The sequence below is a fragment of the Dermacentor variabilis genome, chromosome 1 (assembly GCF_050947875.1).
Source record: "Dermacentor variabilis isolate Ectoservices chromosome 1, ASM5094787v1, whole genome shotgun sequence".
Lineage (NCBI taxonomy): Eukaryota > Metazoa > Arthropoda > Arachnida > Ixodida > Ixodidae > Dermacentor > Dermacentor variabilis.
The window spans coordinates 266,933,945-266,951,290 of NC_134568.1; the positions used below are offsets into that span (position 1 = coordinate 266,933,945).

Sequence of the window (17,346 nt, forward strand, 5' to 3'; positions counted from 1 at the left end):
GTATCATTTCAACACTGCATGTAACACGTCTGCAAAAACATAATGTTAAAAGAAAATCAAAAACCAATGCGGGGCATAGTGCTTAATTCAAAAAGTAGTTTTGAGAAAATAACAGTTTCAACCATACACAGCCAATAATAAGTTTATACTTATAACACTCAGTGCTTATGGTTCTAACTACTGTCAACTGCCTTTCATGGCACAGGGTACTTCTCTGAGTCCTTCAGCAATGAGTGTAGCCAAGCATCGTTGACAGTGCCGACAGAAACGAGCCGTCTTTGCGTGCGTTCATACTCGAGGGCTCCGTGAAGCCTCGGAAATCCCAACAGACTTAGCGGTCGCATCTGTCGTTGAACCACGCTGGAGGTACCGTGCATGTGAAGTGCGTTGGCAGCAGTCTTTCTAATCCTATATTGCGCCGGCATAGCGCAAGCTTCAGACGCCTCGACTTCCTGTTGCTGCAGCCGTCCATACGGCCCGGAATTTCCGCTCGTTGCCGTCGGCCAGTGCGCACCGACAGGAACATGCCGGTAATCGTGACGCATGGCCTACATAAACCCGAAGTGATGGCGAGCCCCGGCTCACGTTGAATTACATCATCTGCAGGGGCGACTCCGATGATCGTTTCTGGGAGGACCTCTTGCGGGGTTGCCCATAAATGTATGGCTGCTCAGTTTTTATGGGCCATCCTCGAATTCCGCCTCGCGAAGCGGACACCTGATAACGTTAGAGAGCGAACGCGGCGGCGCGTCGCTGCCGATCATCCCATCTACAAAATGGCATTAAGGCCGATAGCCTCAATGAGGTCAGATCGCGGTCATGCTTAAGCGAGCGACGGCGCCCGGTCGAGACCTTGGCGTTGCTGCGCCATGACCGGCAGCCCCCGACGGCTGCTCACTTCGAGACAGTATGCAAACACTGAAGGTGCTGTTCGCGTGACTTGCGTGCACGTGTCCCAAATGTGCGCTGCGGTGGCATAGATGCAGTAGGGGCGCTGTAAGTGGACGCCCACCACGGTATACCTTAGTCGCCATGGCACTGCGCTGCTGTGCTCGGGTTTCGAATGTTCGGCCGCGGCATCTGTATTCGGATGCGGGCAAAAGGCAAGAACGCTCGTGTACTTAGATTTAGGTGCATGTTAACAGAACTTATCCTGGAATTCCTGACTACCGTGTGCTTCTTAATCAGATCGTGGCTTTTGCACGTAAAATCCCAGAATTTGATTCTCTTTATTATTATTATTATTATTATTATTATTATTATTATTATTATTATTATTATTATTATTATTATTATTATTATTATTATTATTATTATTATTATTATTATTATTATTATTATTATTATTATTATTATTGCAAGTGTGCTCTTCTGCGGTACCACACAAGCGGCATATGTCAACGTTCCTTTGTGCCGGTGGGCCCTTTCGCAATAGCTTGCTAATTAAGAACACCACAACACTATCGAAGTAAAGTTCGGGCAATGTGCGCTACAACGTTCTCGGCCAGCAGTTGCCAGCAACGAATCCGGGCTTCAACAATCTGAAAGGTCAATTATGATGTAATGGGCAGTAGTTTCCTCAATCCAACAGCGGCGATGACCTTCATAGAAAGCATCGATAGGCTCAATCCATATAAGGTGCAAGTAAACCACAACCTACTGACAATTTCAATCAAAGCTCATAATGCCGGCGGCAAAGCATGCGTCCCCAAGGTTTCCTCTACTAAAAATAGTGCATTAATGCTTCACAAATATGAACGGCTCTTTTAAACGTGCCTAGAATGAGATTTACGGTAACTGCTGTGCGAACTCTTACTGTGGCTGTATCGAGTACAACGTCCTGCTGACCGCGACAAGTCCTTCATTTGTCGGGGTCCCTCACGTGTCTTTGTTAAGTTGCGTTTCGCGCTATTGTGTTTGTTCTTTTTTTGATTTTTTTTACTTTGTTTTACTTAGCTTGCTGTTCTTCTCATATGTCTCTACATTTGTATTATTAACCGAGGGTCCCATTGTAGTCTTTGACTGTGGGACCTTCATTTGTATATCGTCTGTAACCTGCTCATTGTATGTTACCGAATAATAAACTGAAACTGAAATTTGTCTAAGAGGCAAGGACAGGAACGCGCTATTTCCGCCCCTTCTTTGTACATACGTTAAGCGTAAGCCTGAGATTTTCAAGTGCCGACATGGTTATGACTGGCACTTTGCTCTCTCTTTCTCTCTCTCTGTCACACACGAGAGACCTTACGTGTCCCTGCACAAGACATGAATGCTGCTAAATCGGTTGCTCTTATTGCCACACTGCTTTTTACCCAGTGTCATGTTGTTTGAGTTGATGGCGTTGACCTAACATTCTCCCGAGACGTTTACCTCCACCATAAGAGTCATACGTGTACGGCTGGCCTTCAACGCAAACGCCTCCCGTAATACTCCATTTGTCATCCATCATTTCCTCGGCAAAAGTATGTGACAAACACTTCACATGCATAATACATTGAATTTCAACGAGTCGTAAGTACCAGAACTTTCGCTCCATGTTTTTCTTTTTTTTTTTTCCTGTCATTGGTAGCATAGGCTGTTTATACATGCTGAATATATTCAGCTGCCAAAGTTACTCGTCTTGCGGAGCGTGGAATATCGACTAGTGCGGTTTTGTTTAGGCTAGGCGAGCGGTCTGGGTGGGCTTAAAAAGGGGAGTGTGGAAGAGGGAGAGGGGCGGGAGCGCTACCATCCCAAAGCATGACGTTTGGCGCCGTCCGGAGTGGTCCCGCGCTTCGCGCTTTCGTAAACTCTTAAACGCATACCTGCAGGATGAGCTCTATGAAACAGCCCCACCGAATGAGCTTGCTGCTGCATTACGACGTCACTCCATAAGAGATGGACGCCGTTGTCATGCAACCTGAATGAGTATTTTGAATACCCATGAAACGCAAGTTGCCACATCAGGCAATGTCGGGCAACGCGCTACAAAACTATCTTATCAAAGGAAGCTTCACTAACACAACACCTGACGGTTTGTTGTATCGTCGAGCGGACAACCGCTGAGCCACCATCTGACCTTAATATTGGATTAGGTGTGCGTAACTGCCGCATGCTGTTTGCACAAAAACACATCATACCGAGTTCAGATAGGGCTCCACCAAATGAGCCGTTCTTCTGGATATCCAAGATTATTTTCCTGTGCTCCACGCTAATCTAAATTCATCACGTGTACTGAGTGCCGATTATCTTCTGTTAATCGATGTAAGAGTTAAAAAGCGTTCGATTGCTGGCGAATCAGAATGGACGCAAGGAAAATGTATTTCTTTACTCCATAATACCAACCTCATTTAGGGTTGCCAACCGACCCGAATTTAGTGGGACAGTCCCGACTTTTGAGTAAATCTCCCATGTGCTGACTTGACCCAGTCTGAATGGCCAAATTTCCTGAGTTTTCCATTTTTTACTACTGGATTAATAGACCAGATTTCCACTTTATAATGCCTGACAGCTCGTTCGCACCATTCTTGTTTCTTCTGCTCTCTTGCATCATCATGAACATAAAGAGGGTTTAGTTATTGTGGTGGTTGCAGTTCTGTTGCAGGCCCTCACCACTCACAGTACCTCTATTCGTATTAGTAGCCGTGTTAGGCTACCAATACTGCCATTTTCTTGTTGTATATCGCGACACGGGAGGACTAGAAAAAATTGTTCAACATTGTTGCACGTACAGACTGGCGGCCCCTGGCACTGACAGGGTCGGTCGCCGCCAGCCGCCTCCCTCCCCTTCCTCACTCCCCACTCTGTACCTACTTCGTCCACTCGATAGTTGGCAACCCTAACCTATTTCCTTCTCCTGCCTAAATAAGGCTCGAGAAGCCTGTGGCTAGAGTGTCCAGGGTGCTTCGGTGTCCTCCTCGCCCACTGCTGGGCGAGGTGGAAATAAAGGCCCCCTAAGTTTGACTAGGTTGCCTAATACCCCGTTTCTCCTTTAGGTAGGGAGACACTGCCGCTGGCGCCACCATCTTGATTCAAATGCGGAAGGCTTAGCCTGGGCGCGCTTTCTCATTGTAGCTTTGCCAAAAGCAACGTTCAAATTTGGATGAGTACTGAATTTTAGTACTTACGTGTGAACTAGAGCGTGTGTTCCTACACTTACGCGGAACAAAAACATAGCACACACATGTCAGAAAAAATATCTTGACCAAATGTCACAGAGCAGAAATATCATGGTAAGTAAACCAACAGGCGTAAAAATTGAAGAGATGCATGCCAGTGACAACTTGGAGAACATATTTATTCAACCATCTCCGACTCATTCTAGGTACTATTCCTAGCTTGCATTACCTTGCAACACAACCTTCTTTCGTTATAGCACTAGAAATACAGGCAGCTGACACAGTAAAGAAATCGACCTTAGAAAAACCATGCATCTTAAATTGGACTGAGGGCTTTTTTTTTCTCATTCTTTCTTTCTGCAGGCTGTTAAAAAGAAATTTTCAGTTGCATTTACAAACACATCAGTCTGCGAAATGTATTATGCATGCATTAGCTCAACTCCTACTGAATAGAGTTAGCACAAATGTTACCGGTTGTCATGCAAGCCAAAATTATTTTTTAAGTTAGTTCACGCAGACTTTTTACCCCAGGCAGTCATGAATGCTGTTCACTCAAATATGCAGCAGATCTTCGAAAAATAAATTCAAACTGCCTTTTCATGCAGCCATTTACAACACCTTCTATTAACCCTACCAACCACCTCCTGACTTAGGATGCTTTTTTTTTTCAAAATCTCAAAATGTTTTAGTAAAGTGTGAATGCAATTTCATGCAGCTTGAGCATGTACAGAAACACAATGGTGCGGTTTTTATTACAAACAAGGTACAGCATTCAGTAGAAGTGCGAGATAACCAGAAACAGATGGACTCGTAGACCAAATCAAATCAATCTTTATTTTATCTCCAAGGGTGAAAGACGGGTAAAAGCTGTTCGAGAACAGCTTAACAAAGCTCGGTCCCCCTATGTATAAAGTTGAACTGCGTTCAACAACCACATATTAAGAGCAACAACAAAAAATCACATATGTCGATAGCAAAGTACTGCGCTCGCACATATAGCATAAATAAAAACGCACTGCATTTAGTACATTAAACCATAAGGTGCTCTTGGTAGAAAGAGAAGAAAAAAGAACACAGGGCAAAAAATGGCAACATGAGAAGAAACGCAAAGCACACGTATATAAATTTGTGGTTACAAAATTCAAGGAAACACGTACACACACCGACAGTCACTCATTCTCAGATTACAATACGCATAGGAAAGGAAACGCGCACTCACCCTGTATTACCTAGTTGTCATAGCAGAAAACACAGTCAAAACACTTTCAGGGCAAGTCCTACATATACCGTGTGATAAACACGCATGCCCGGTAGAAAAAAAATGCAGCGTATATATAGTGTACTTCCTTTCCTAGTTCCTGACAACTATATACGGCCTGATTTGGCAGAGAAACAGCAATAATGCAATAAAAGAACGAAAAGAAAAGGGGAGGGGACTCGCAGGAAAGAGAAACCAGAAAAACACGCGCTCGAAATTTGCACAAGCGGAACAAAATGACAAATCTATAAAGAGGCTATACCGCTCTAGCCCGGCCTCGGAAGCTCCGCCGCTTCCGTGGCAGAGGTAATTGGCGCCATCCATCGGGAGGGCGGGAAAGCAACTCTACTTCCCTTGCACGGCCTCTTAGATCGGCCTGTCCTCTCTTTCGCCTCTACTCTCAGCTACTCTCCCTTGCCATCCCTCGTAACTGCCTCACCTTCCACTGGCTTCGCGCGCGCCCACCGGCCCGGCACATGAAGTTTCATGTTTAGTTATCTCCTGTTATCGGGAAGCGTGCGCTGCTGTGCTTTGACAGGCGGGGCTAGTTTCGTCAGTTACGGGGTCCTCGATAGCTGTGTGCTTGTGCTCCGCGATGTTTCACCTATTACACGACTCGCACCGCTCGTGCATCGTGCAGTGGTGCACGAATACCTCAAAAACAAGCCCTGCAAGGTTGTTCCGGGTGCCTAAAGGCAACAGGTGAGCGCGCAGACCCAAGGACATCAGAAGGCGCATGTACACGAACACGGCCCTGTGCATGTGTGTGCTCGATAAGACTCCGGACGTCGTTGCGCTTTGACTGTGCTACACGTCCCTCTTACCGGTAGACAAAGCTGACAAACAGATGTTCCTTCTCACTGTCACCTAGTCTATGACTTGTTTTCCTGTGCCAAGTCTCATTCTGCAACTTCACTAACTCGCCCAGCTTTCCATTCCGCCCTCAGTGCATTTTTTGTGTCACCGTTCTACAAACGTACTAACAGCTGAAAAATTACCGGTCGTGTCTATTTATTATCTCAGTAATCGCCGATGGGAAATTTGCGCGAACAACCTTCATGTGTAGGCATGATGCGACTTTTTTTTTTCTGGAAAGCATGAGCATTGCAAGTGTCCTATATGCAGACTTTTGCAGCTCGTGTTTATTACACAAAGGAGTGCCCGGTAGGTATGACTTAGTGCCGTAAGTGACGTAATTTTACTGCTAAGCACTGCATTCGTGGTAAAAGAAAAGTGTTGTTGGCTTATTTCACCTGGTCTTTGATTGAAGAATAGGCCTTTCTGCGAATGTTTTGTATGTGCTGCTGCAAAAGCTGACTACCTTCTGCTCCCCCTTGCTACCGTTACAATATTTGTGGCCAAGGACAAAATAGTGTGATAATGTGTATTGCCGTTTTCAGTGCAATGTTATTTTTGTTCTGTCATGTCTGCGTTTTCATTTTGTGTTCAGTAGTACTGAACATGTCGCGCATTTCGTATGCTTTTGCGCAGGTATATAAGTAATTAATTTCCTGTTTTCTTTTTTTGTATGACTGTCAATAAAACAATCTGCTTTTCGTTGTATGTTTTTAGGTATCTTGCGTGCCATTGTTTTTGCCATGGCCAGTGAATTTTCGCTTTCTTTGATTGTCATGACTGTCATACACGTTGTCCAGTATTGTGTAATATCTTATTGCATATATCAGAAGCTCGTCTACACTTTGGTCTTTAGGGCGTTATATAAAAATCTTGTTTTTTTTATGTTTATGTGTGCGCGAAACGGCCTTCGCGTTTTCTAGCGTTTTTTTATTGTTCGTGTTGTTATTTCACCGTCTGTGAACTTTTGTGTTTATTACTCATCTATATATCATGCACCTTTCACTTTTGCTCATTTTTTGAGCGGGTATCACACCACATTATAAGAGAAATCTTTTTCCGAAAACGATGTCAATAAAGCGAGACCAAAGATTTGTTGTGTTTGAAATGCAATTTTTCATCTCCCGGCACATGCTGGTATAAGTATGGGCAAGACTGCGTGCTTGCCATCACACAGCCCACGGCGCACCACGCGCCATCTCGCAAGCAATGCCAATGCGCAGCTTAGCGGGCGCGCGATAAAAAAGAAAGGAAACACGAGAACGCGCCGCGTGCAGGCAAGCACAAAAGAAAAGTAAGCGGTGCGCGCTGCATGGGGGGAAGTGGAGCGGGTCGACATAATAAAAACAAAAAGAAATAAATACGCCAGGAGGAGGAGCAGCCGCGCGGCTGCTGTTCATGTTGCCATGACAACGTAAACAATCGTGTGCGCCGCCATTTTGCTAAAGCATCGCCCTCCTGTTAGGGCCGTAACTGAAGGGCACCTTGGCGCTGGCGTTTAAAGAGCGTCTGCTTCAAAACAGCCAATGGCAGCCATGCGGAGTTTCAACCCTGGGCTCGAGTGGCCACGCTTGAAATTGGCATTCCCACTTTCTCCGTGCCGGCTCGCGTGGAATATGGATACATCGCAGTCCTTTTCCCGTGGATCCGGCGCAAAGCGGGACACAACACCCCATCATACGAATAGATGTTATTCCTCGGGTTCTAGTGGTTCGATCAAGCCAGCGGCAACGAATATCCACGCGCCGGCAGCTACCTGAATAGGTGTGTGGACGACACGACAACGCCGAAAAATACGAAGCGCACAGCCGTTCTGGCCCCATGCAGGTGAAGTCGGTACGGGGAGTCGTTGGCGCGGGGCGGGTCAAAGGGTGCCTCCACCCTGAGCGGCGGCTTTGGAATCGATTTACCCTTAGGTGCCTCGCTGCCGCCGTTCAGGTTCAGATGCACGTTAAAGGACCCCAGGTGATAAAAATTAATCCGAAGCCCTTCACAGCAGCGTCCCTCATAACCCACTATGCAGATTCGCGAGATTAAATCCCGCAATTTATTGTAGTTTTTTTAGGTTTAAAGTTTATAAATTCCTTATAAATCTCTATACATCTATATCGCGCTTGACGAGCTTAGCAAGCTACGCAAGGACGCGCAACGCGGCGCTTATATAGCAGCTAACGTAGCGCGACCTCTATAAGTACCCGATATTTAAGCTGGGCATTCTCGATTCCTGATAGCGCTATCAGAATATCAGTTACTAGCATGCACTTTAGTTACATCTGTCTAAACTACGCACGTCGCACGCTAATGGCGACACCAATGTCCAAAAACTGGGATAGTAGTGCCGAAAACTGTACGCAGGATGCAGTGAAAAACCACACCAGAAAACACACCGAGCTATACCGCATTTAACAATTCGGTGTTGCAAGTCACGGCAACGTTCCCGGAATTTTCATACGATACTGCGAAACTGGTGTCATCTCGGCTCATTTGCAAACAGAAGACGTGTATTTCAAAATCATCAGCTTTACTTTTTACAGGCTAAAATCCAAGTTGGGCGCAGAACCTATCGCGGCGCGAGGCGATCATCAGCTAGGTCTCGTGACAGCCACAACCCTCCGCTTCTTGATCGCCAGATGTATCTCGATGGCCAGGTAGCCCAACATGCCGCTGACCAAGAATGTCGCTAGGACGGTAATCTTGTGGGGAATTGGAAGCAACTTCTGAATGACGAACGCAATGATGAACCCAAAAGACTCCCACAGCCGGTAATTGGCGAAGGCAGCTTCCTCGTCCTCCATGAACACCGTGCCATAGAAGGCTAGAATTAAGAAAGGCAAAATCACGTTTTGGGAACTGAAAACACAAATTGCTGCTTTAGATAATACGCCACTCGTTGAGCAAAACAGTATACAATTGAGACGAACAAAATGAAGCTATAAACGCAGCATATTCCAAACGACGAATAAAAAAAAACCCTTAATGTCGTAACGCTGAGCAAGCGTGAATTAGGGGAACTTCTCGCACGCATCTTTTACACGCTTAGCTTTCGTCACACACAGCAAACAGGCTTCCTTGCGTTAATTTTGCCGCGCCTAGAGCTCGGAAAGCGTGATATGGAGACACTTCTTGCACGCCTACTTCATGCATGCTTTTTCATCGACCAAACTAGTTTCATCACGCTTCCCAAGTGTGAGTAGCGATGTGATTCCACGCTTGCGAAGCTTGACGTTATTTGCGAGCTTCTCGTCTCGTGTGCGTCATGCGCATTACTTACTTTTACTGTGACCATGATGACCATGATGTGGGCAAGAACCCACATCAAAATACAGTATTGCTCAGCGCTGTCTTTATTTCTGGCTCTAAATAACAGACACGTTAAAACAGAGCCTATTAGGTCGAATGGCATGTCCAAGCTAGCTGAAGCGTAATGAAGTAAATTTTTGCATAAGCACACTGTGATTATGGGTTGTTTGAAGGTCTTGTAGTTGTCAATTGCAATTGCAGGATGATCAACACAAAACGACTGCGACCTCAGAGAATGTCCTTCGCTGCAGTAAGGCATCACGCTGAACGTTACGATTCGATTGTTCTAGAGCACAGACCTAATCTAAAATTGTTCGCCTCCTGTCATCCCGTTTAAAATAACGGTCGTTGACACTTTCACTTAAGAATAGAACGGCTAAGCAGAAACTACTTAGGATGGACGGTACCTCCGTTCTTATCTCCGGGATCATTAATTACAATGCACGTATATTTTATCAGCCGCAATTAGCTAATATTATTCCACAAATGTTGAATCTATTGTCCGTTGGGATGTTTAGACAGCAAATAGAGAGCAAGAAAGTAGCCACGTCATCAAGTGCTAGGAGTAACACAACCTCGTTGCATTGTAAACGAACAGCTCTTTTTTTTTTTCGTATTGACATGCAGTTCAGCTCACCATTGACTTGCGTTTGCCAGACAGCGTCACCTAGGCCCCAACAGCCGGCAATGAGAAAGAAAACGTAGAACTCGTTCGGCGTGGGTTTCCACACACAAAGAACAACTATTACAGCGCCGTTAACAGCAGCACCGAGAAGAAATATGGGTATCCTGCCGACGAGATTTATGATGGTGCCAAACGCCATCGAAAAGACAGCATCAGCCAGACCAAAAGTGATCATGATGAAGCCCACGTAATGAATACCAAGAGCGCAGCTCACGTATGCCTGAAATGAGAGAAAAGCACAAATTAATAGGCATACCCGTGCTCTAGGACGTGGGGCACGCAAAGACCGCAATATTGTCCTGTCAGCAACGGTATTTGTAGTAACTGAAAAGTTGGTGGTTTAATTTACGACCCGCAAAAGGTAAAGGCTTGTCTGGGGCCCATTAATTGGATACTTGTCTTACATGTACAGCTCAAGTGAGATGTAATTTACTCCGGTGATTCATTTTGGATAATTCAAAGCATTCAGTTCTTTTGTTACTCTGGAACGTCGAACAACGAATGTTTACATGGCTTTCTTGGATCAATTTCACGAAAACTGGAAAATGTCACGCGACCTGTAAACAATGAGATGCTAAATACACAAGCACGCACTCCGCCTATTCCGAGTATGTTTTGATGGAACGTCACCTGCGTGAAGTCAGCGATGAGAAAAGCCTGCTGGATGCCGCTGTAGACAGTGAGCGGCAAGATGGCCCACTGGTATGGCTTGCGCAGGTGCCTCAGCGTCTCCACGAGCAGCGATGCCGGCTTCTTTGAGGCAAGCCTGGACGGTGGCGCAAGCGGGTCCAACAGAATCAGCACGCTGAGCCCCGAGAGCAGCGAGCACGCCGTGTAGATGCCCATGAGTGTGTAAATTTTGGCACTGTCCGGCGGTTGCAGGTTCTCGTTGTCTGCGTCATCCTCGGCCGTCACGAAACGAATCCCGCAGCTATCGATGTTCACGCTAACGTTGGCCGGTCTGCTGGCCGGCCTGAGCACGTAGTATGAGATGAGGTTCCCCCAAATTTGGGCCGTCTGGAAGATCATGAAGAAGAGCCCGAAGAAGCGGGTCACTACGTCGACCGGTTTCTGGCGAGTCTGGGCCGCATAGTCGTTGGCCATGGTAGTCAGATACGCGCACTTGGCGGTCCAAAGGGGTGCGCCTCCCAGACCCATCACGATGGAGGCCGGGATAAGGGTCGCCCAGGTCGGGTAGAAGTTGGCAATGAAGTAGAATACGTACATGGACATAGACACGACCAGCGTGGTCTTAAGGCTCAGCTTGCGAATCATGAGCGTCGGCACAAACATGCATGAAATCACGAGCGCGACGTAGATGGTCGCCATCGTGTATGTTCCCAGGCCCTGAACCGAGTTTATGCTGCTCTGCAGGTTGGACACCGACTGGAACGCTGTGAAGAGCAACAAGAAGCCGAAGCTCACGGTAACCACGTTTTTTATTATGTTCCTCGGAGTCCTCGCGGCGGCTTCCTCGCAGCACACAAGCTCGGGCACCGAAACCACGCCCTTCTCTTGGACCTTCGCCATAACGTCCGTGTTGTGGGATGCGTGCAGCCTTGCCGAGGGAGAGACAACTAGGACGAACCGCCTTTTCCGCTGTAACAAAAAAGAAGACAAGAACAAGAGAATCGTCTGTTATTCTGTCATGGCCACGGCTCTTTTCACGAACGACAATAAGGTTGCATTATTTCCCCTGCATGTGCGCGTCCCACCTGTAGATTGTCTACTACCGGACATGCGCCACGTTCCGGTAGAATACCGAAATTTTGTCGATGTTACCTTCAGAAATGGGGTGAATGGTACTGGGCATGGCACATCGTGCTTTTCCGTGGGACGGCGCCGCGGGCGCTGGCTGAGCTTAGTTCTTAATGATCACTTGCAGGCGCAGCAGCAGACGGCATCCCGATCAGAGGCAGGGGCGTGCTCCTTTTATCACTCTTTTTCGTCGTTGCAACTCTTCACAGGCGTGTGAAGCAAATAGTTTCGAATTCTGTCATGTTATCATCTCTTTGCAAATCGACTCGCAAGCATCTCTACAGCAAAACAAGCACTAGGGAAGAACCTTAGCATACTGTAATAATGGTAATAATCTGCGATAGTTGGTCATATATCTTCTTTCACAGCCGACTGATACCATTCATAACGCAGGCCGAGCGTCGCTCTGGCCAATGACGAAGTGCGAAAAGTACAAAAAGGAAAAAGTAAAGCCACACGCAGTGAAAGCTGGTAGTCATTTTCTCAAGTTTGAACTCGCGTTTAGCGCGATTTTCATAAACGTATTTTGTCTTGTCGTTTTGGTAGATTCAATCTTCGGGTCCGGATTGCGCACACTCTTCAGTTGCGTGAGGTTGGGATCAAACCAGTCACACACCTTGCAGCAGTGGCCACACTCACGGTCGACGAATTCTCTCTTGAACCGTCCATCGGTACCGTCCGTGGGAGGAATCTCTGCGTTCACGTCTCTGCTCGGACTCCTACTCTCGAAGTTTGGGGTTACCTTGCCTCTGCTGGCGCTTGGCTTGGGTTGCCTTCTTTTGAAAGAGGGGGTTGGATTGCCTCCACCGGCGTTTGGCTTGCGCTTCCCGTTCTCGATCCTTGGCGGTAGCGGCCGGCTTCACTTCGCTGGCGCTTTGCTTGCGCTACTCGCTCTCGAAGCTGACGATTTGCACGACGTCGGCGCTGCCGCTCTTGTGCGAGCTTCTGCGGCCGCTCGCGCCGAGCGGAATCCATGGCGCGAAAGGGCACGTGCTCTGCCCCCCTGCGTGACACCGGACGGCGAAGGCTCGACTTGGAACAGCTCCGCTGTTAAAGGGGTTGGGACACCAAATTTTGAGGCTATAAGAAGTATGTTGTAGGCTGCTTCCGTATGCAAGGACACCCACAACGAGGTATTGGACGCTGCAAACATTTCAAAATAATTTTAATTCAGCTCCAAAAAGTCATTAAAATCTCCTTCTCGTGGTCGAGACTCATCGCTAGAGCGGCAGTTAAGACGTCACAGCGGAGGAACGAAAATATTGACGTCATAGCACACTAGCCCAAAAAACGTGACGTATGGTGAGGAGCGATGAAATGCCGATTACGGAGCCTGCTGAGCCGAGCATAACCTCCACTATGACCGAGCTACGGGCATATAGAAATCCTTTCTTAATGCAAAGGGGTAAGGTGTGCAGACACGGACACAGGAGGAGAGAAGTGGACAACACGAACGCCGCACGGCGGCCTGCGAACGGCAAACTGCGTGCGGCGAGTTGCCGTGCGTACGGGCTTTTACACGTCGAGTGTATACACTAGCCGGCCGACTCCGAAAGGGACCAGGATATGCGGCGTTCGTGTTGTCCGCTTCTCTCCTCGCATAGTCGCATAGTTCGGCAGCTCGGAGCGGCCTCTCGTTCGCTTGGCCTTTCTCAATGTGATGGCCCGTCCACGTTACCGGCACGGAAACTCGGAGCACGCCGTTTGCCGTTCGCGGGCCCCCGTGCGACAGCGGTTTGATCGCGAACGGCGAGATTTCCTTGCCGTAGAGAGGACGGACCCGGGACCCATTTGTGCGGCAGCCGTACGGCGAAGCGGCCAATCAGCAACCGAGGAGTGGTCACTCTGGCACTGACGGCAGCCTCACCGCCTCTGATCGTTCGGCGCCGCCGATATCGTCGCTAGGGCTTTTCCGGTTCACTTCAAAGCTAAAGCCTACGGCGCTTCGGAATGAATCACCGACTCTCACAAGCCGAAATATTTTCTTACCGTTGTTGTCGCTCTTCGCAATAATTATAATAATCGCGACATGCACTTCGAATCGCCAGTTGTTTACCTCTGCTGGCTGAGCACACGTATGCGCGAGCAGACGACGCAGCATAGTTTTACGTCGCTATTTTTAGAGAGTTTTAGCTCAGCGGGTTTACGTTTCGCTCCGCTCGCGGTCTCCACCGTTGCGCCAGCGGAGCGGCTCGCGAAAAAAGAATTTTAGCCCGGCGGATCACTCACCCGCTCGAGCGGAGAGAGCGGGGCGCTCTGCTTCCCCACCTAGTGGTCCGAATAGGAATTACTGAGAAATGAATTTCAATTACGCTTGCTTTTATAATGCAAGAAATGTTGAATAAAGATATATTACATGTTCTCAGTACATTATTTGTTAATAATATAATGAGTACTAATGTACGGGTCAGCGCCGCAGTCGCCGTCGTCGATGCAGAACTGCCGGCGTTCATGTTCGCGGCTGCCATCTTGCATTTCCCATACACGCCCGCGCGCGCTTACGCACGCTCGCGCGCTGCGTATACCCTCCGCTGGGGAGTGCTTTCCAGCGGGCGTAAACGCTGCTCCGTAAAACCGCTGGCCGCCTCAGCGTTGTGCGCATGCGCAGTCGTGTCTCCGCTCGCCCGCTCCGCTCCGCTGGCCGTAAACCCGCTGGGCTAAAACTCTCTTTTGTGACCCACGTGAGCAAGCCGTGTCGCGTTTCCTCTCCTATGACGTCATAGCATCACCCGGAGCACAGAAACCAAAACCGAAATCGCTCGGTATAATAATGTTATTATTAAATTATTTATCGGGTATATATGAATTCCGCGGTGTGTATCGTGCTTCCTGAAGCAGTACGCAACGCTTGAAGAACGCATGAACGAAAATTTTCATGTCTCCACCCCTTTAATATAATCGAAAAAGGCATCGCTACAATATCGCGACCCAGCAAGCTGACACGGTCAGCAAGCAAGCGCAGCTATAGGACGAAGGATTTTAAATGCGTAAGCATATCTATGTCTACCCAACGAGAAAACCCGTCCGCGTGACACGTAGCACGAATCTCTATAAAGAAACTAATGCATAGAAAAATCTCAGTTTCTCCCGAAAAGCGAAGCATCGGTTACGATAGCAAATTAGTAAATATCAATACGAAGTAAGGATAGTAGCTTTATTGGCCATATAAATTTGGAAACACTCGCTTACTAACTGAAGTAAAAAAGATGATGTCAGCTCGCACAAGCAAACATGAACACATCGCATTCAATGATCACGGACCTTTGCTGTCAAAACGCTGTGTGATCAAGTGCAGCAGCAGCAGCGAGCACAGTGACTTTCGTGCGGTCTACCGCTTCAACGCAAGAGCAGCGAGAAAATTTGGAGGACGCTTAAGCTTCGCCTTTAAGAGTGGAACGCGATAGCATTCAAAGATCCCTGACTGCTCCTCACGCGTCCCGGCAACTGCAGCGTATGTAACCGTAATGTTTACCGGGAAACGCTGGCGGCGAACGCTATGCACGAAGGCGGGCTTTCTGGTAGAAACGCAGCATGGGCCGCGATGCGACGGAGGCGAGCGCCAGCTGGAGGTATTGCAAGGAACCAGGCGCGCTGCACCGTGGCCCCCGAGACCCCCACGCGACGGCGCGTGCAAATGTCGGACGCCGCGGCTCGTTTGTGAATGGTAGAAACGTTGGCAAATGGGTTTCTGTGAGCTTTCGCGTAACAGAATTATGTTTTCTCATATAGTCAAATAACAGTCAGACAGCTATCATGCGTGCCGGTTGTGTTTAAGTCATAGTTTACAATTTTTCCACGTATTTCAGCTTAAGAAATTCAATTAGTTCAGTACAATGCCTCCTTTACTAGATGCCAGCCGCGTTGCTCGCTTTCCCATTGCGGCGGCGGTTCCTTTAGTTGAAGTTAGTTCAGCATAAATTCCGTGAGGCGGCGCTCGTTGCCTTTTCAACTTCCGGCGGATGTGGCAGCGGCGGCTGAATGCTCCGCGGGCGCTTTATGTGCGCGGGCGTCTGTTAGCGAGCGTTATCGCGGGCCTCCGAGATGGCAACAGACGCCATGGTAATCTCGAAGGCCGCAGCACGTGATCTAGGTTGCAGAAGTCCGCCACAAGCGGCGCTCGTTGCCTTTTCGCGGAGGAGAGAAAAGGGAGAGGGCCAGGAACCGAGTTTACGTACAACGCGGCTGGCATCTAGTAAAGGAGGCATTGTTCAGTAAATCGATGCGTCACGTGGAGGGCTTGGGTATGGGTGGTTCGAAAATATTTTCGCCGACACAACGTCCGACGCCGTCACAGGATTTTCTGCGACATGGACTCCTTAAAGGGAAGTTGAAAGCTTTTCCAGAAAAAATGAGTGAGGAGCAGAACGTCGTGGTTGAATTTTACATGTGTAAGAATAAGAACCTAGTGCAAGGCCTTCAGAAATATTTTATGCTCCTTTTTTAGTAAAATACATCAACTTAAATTCATAAAGCATGCGTCACGCTAGTTTCGGCGCGTATATTGCTGCCGTCATACCGGGAAGTCGTCGCTCAAAGCCGACGCTCGCGTGGAGTTCGGCTTGCAGGCGACGAGTGAACGCGACAGCCGTCGCCTCGTTTGTCGCGCTGGCGCGTGCAAGATCACTTGTACGGGGTTTATACTTTACTCCCTACATGTACGAGCCGATTGCGAAGAGCCGGCCTCTCCAAGAAGCAAAAAATTCTGGTACAAGCACTGCTTTCCACGGGAACGAAAGCGAAGTGTTAGCATTTCCTTGTGTTAGAAATGTTCTTTGATGAGTATGTTTTTTGCAAAGCTGCATTCAGCGATCCAGTGAGTTTGTTTCCGGGAAAACAACTGTACTGTTATATTCCTGCGTGCCTCCTGGTGGAACGTAAGCGGGGATGCGATCGTCGGCATTTCTGCGCTGCCCCAAAGCTGTCGGCAATCTACACAGACGGTTTACATACGGGAAAAGTTTTCCGGCTCTTGTAGCACGTGCAGTGACCTTCATCAGCACGTCATCCGCACGCTACTCGAAACCGGAGCCGCAAACGTGGCAAATTCCGTCAGCTACGTGCGACGGCCGGTTTCTCCCTGTGTGCGAGAGAAGGGGAAGCGCAGCGTCCTGGCGTGCGCCGGCTTTCAAACACATGAAAACGTTACACTTTCACTGCGTTATGGTAGCTGCATGTAGGCTATATCACAACACACGTGCGAATAGAAAATTAACGGCGGTTTGCGACGAAATCTGCGTCAAGGGTGGGAGATAAACATGCACCTTCCGTTCAGCATGCTAACACGAAGGAACTATATCAGTATATCAAAATCCAGATTTGGACGAGTTCGTGTATTCATAAGGTCTTCCAAAACCAGTTACATTCCATCCTCCCGCGCCTATCCCGTCCTTGTG

General features: G+C 48.1%; 1 protein-coding gene across 5 annotated transcripts in view; it reads right to left on the bottom strand.

The window, feature by feature from the left end:
- Nucleotides 1-4,817: 4,817 nt before the first annotated feature.
- Nucleotides 4,818-17,346, bottom strand: part of LOC142564181 (protein unc-93 homolog A-like) — an 85,157-nt gene continuing 72,628 nt past the window's right edge. For 4 of the 5 annotated variants that reach the window (XM_075675098.1, XM_075675113.1, XM_075675084.1 and 1 more), the window contains exons 2-4: nt 10,826-11,794; nt 10,148-10,415; nt 4,818-9,025 (exon numbers count right to left, since the gene is read on the bottom strand). In XM_075675098.1, coding sequence (XP_075531213.1) covers nt 8,793-9,025; nt 10,148-10,415; nt 10,826-11,725 — 1,401 coding nt within the window. In that variant the 5' untranslated portion in view covers nt 11,726-11,794 and the 3' untranslated portion in view covers nt 4,818-8,792. Of the gene's footprint in view, nt 9,026-10,147; nt 10,416-10,825; nt 11,795-12,569; nt 12,939-17,346 lie in introns of those variants that run through there. The other variant, XM_075675104.1, reaches the window with a different exon arrangement.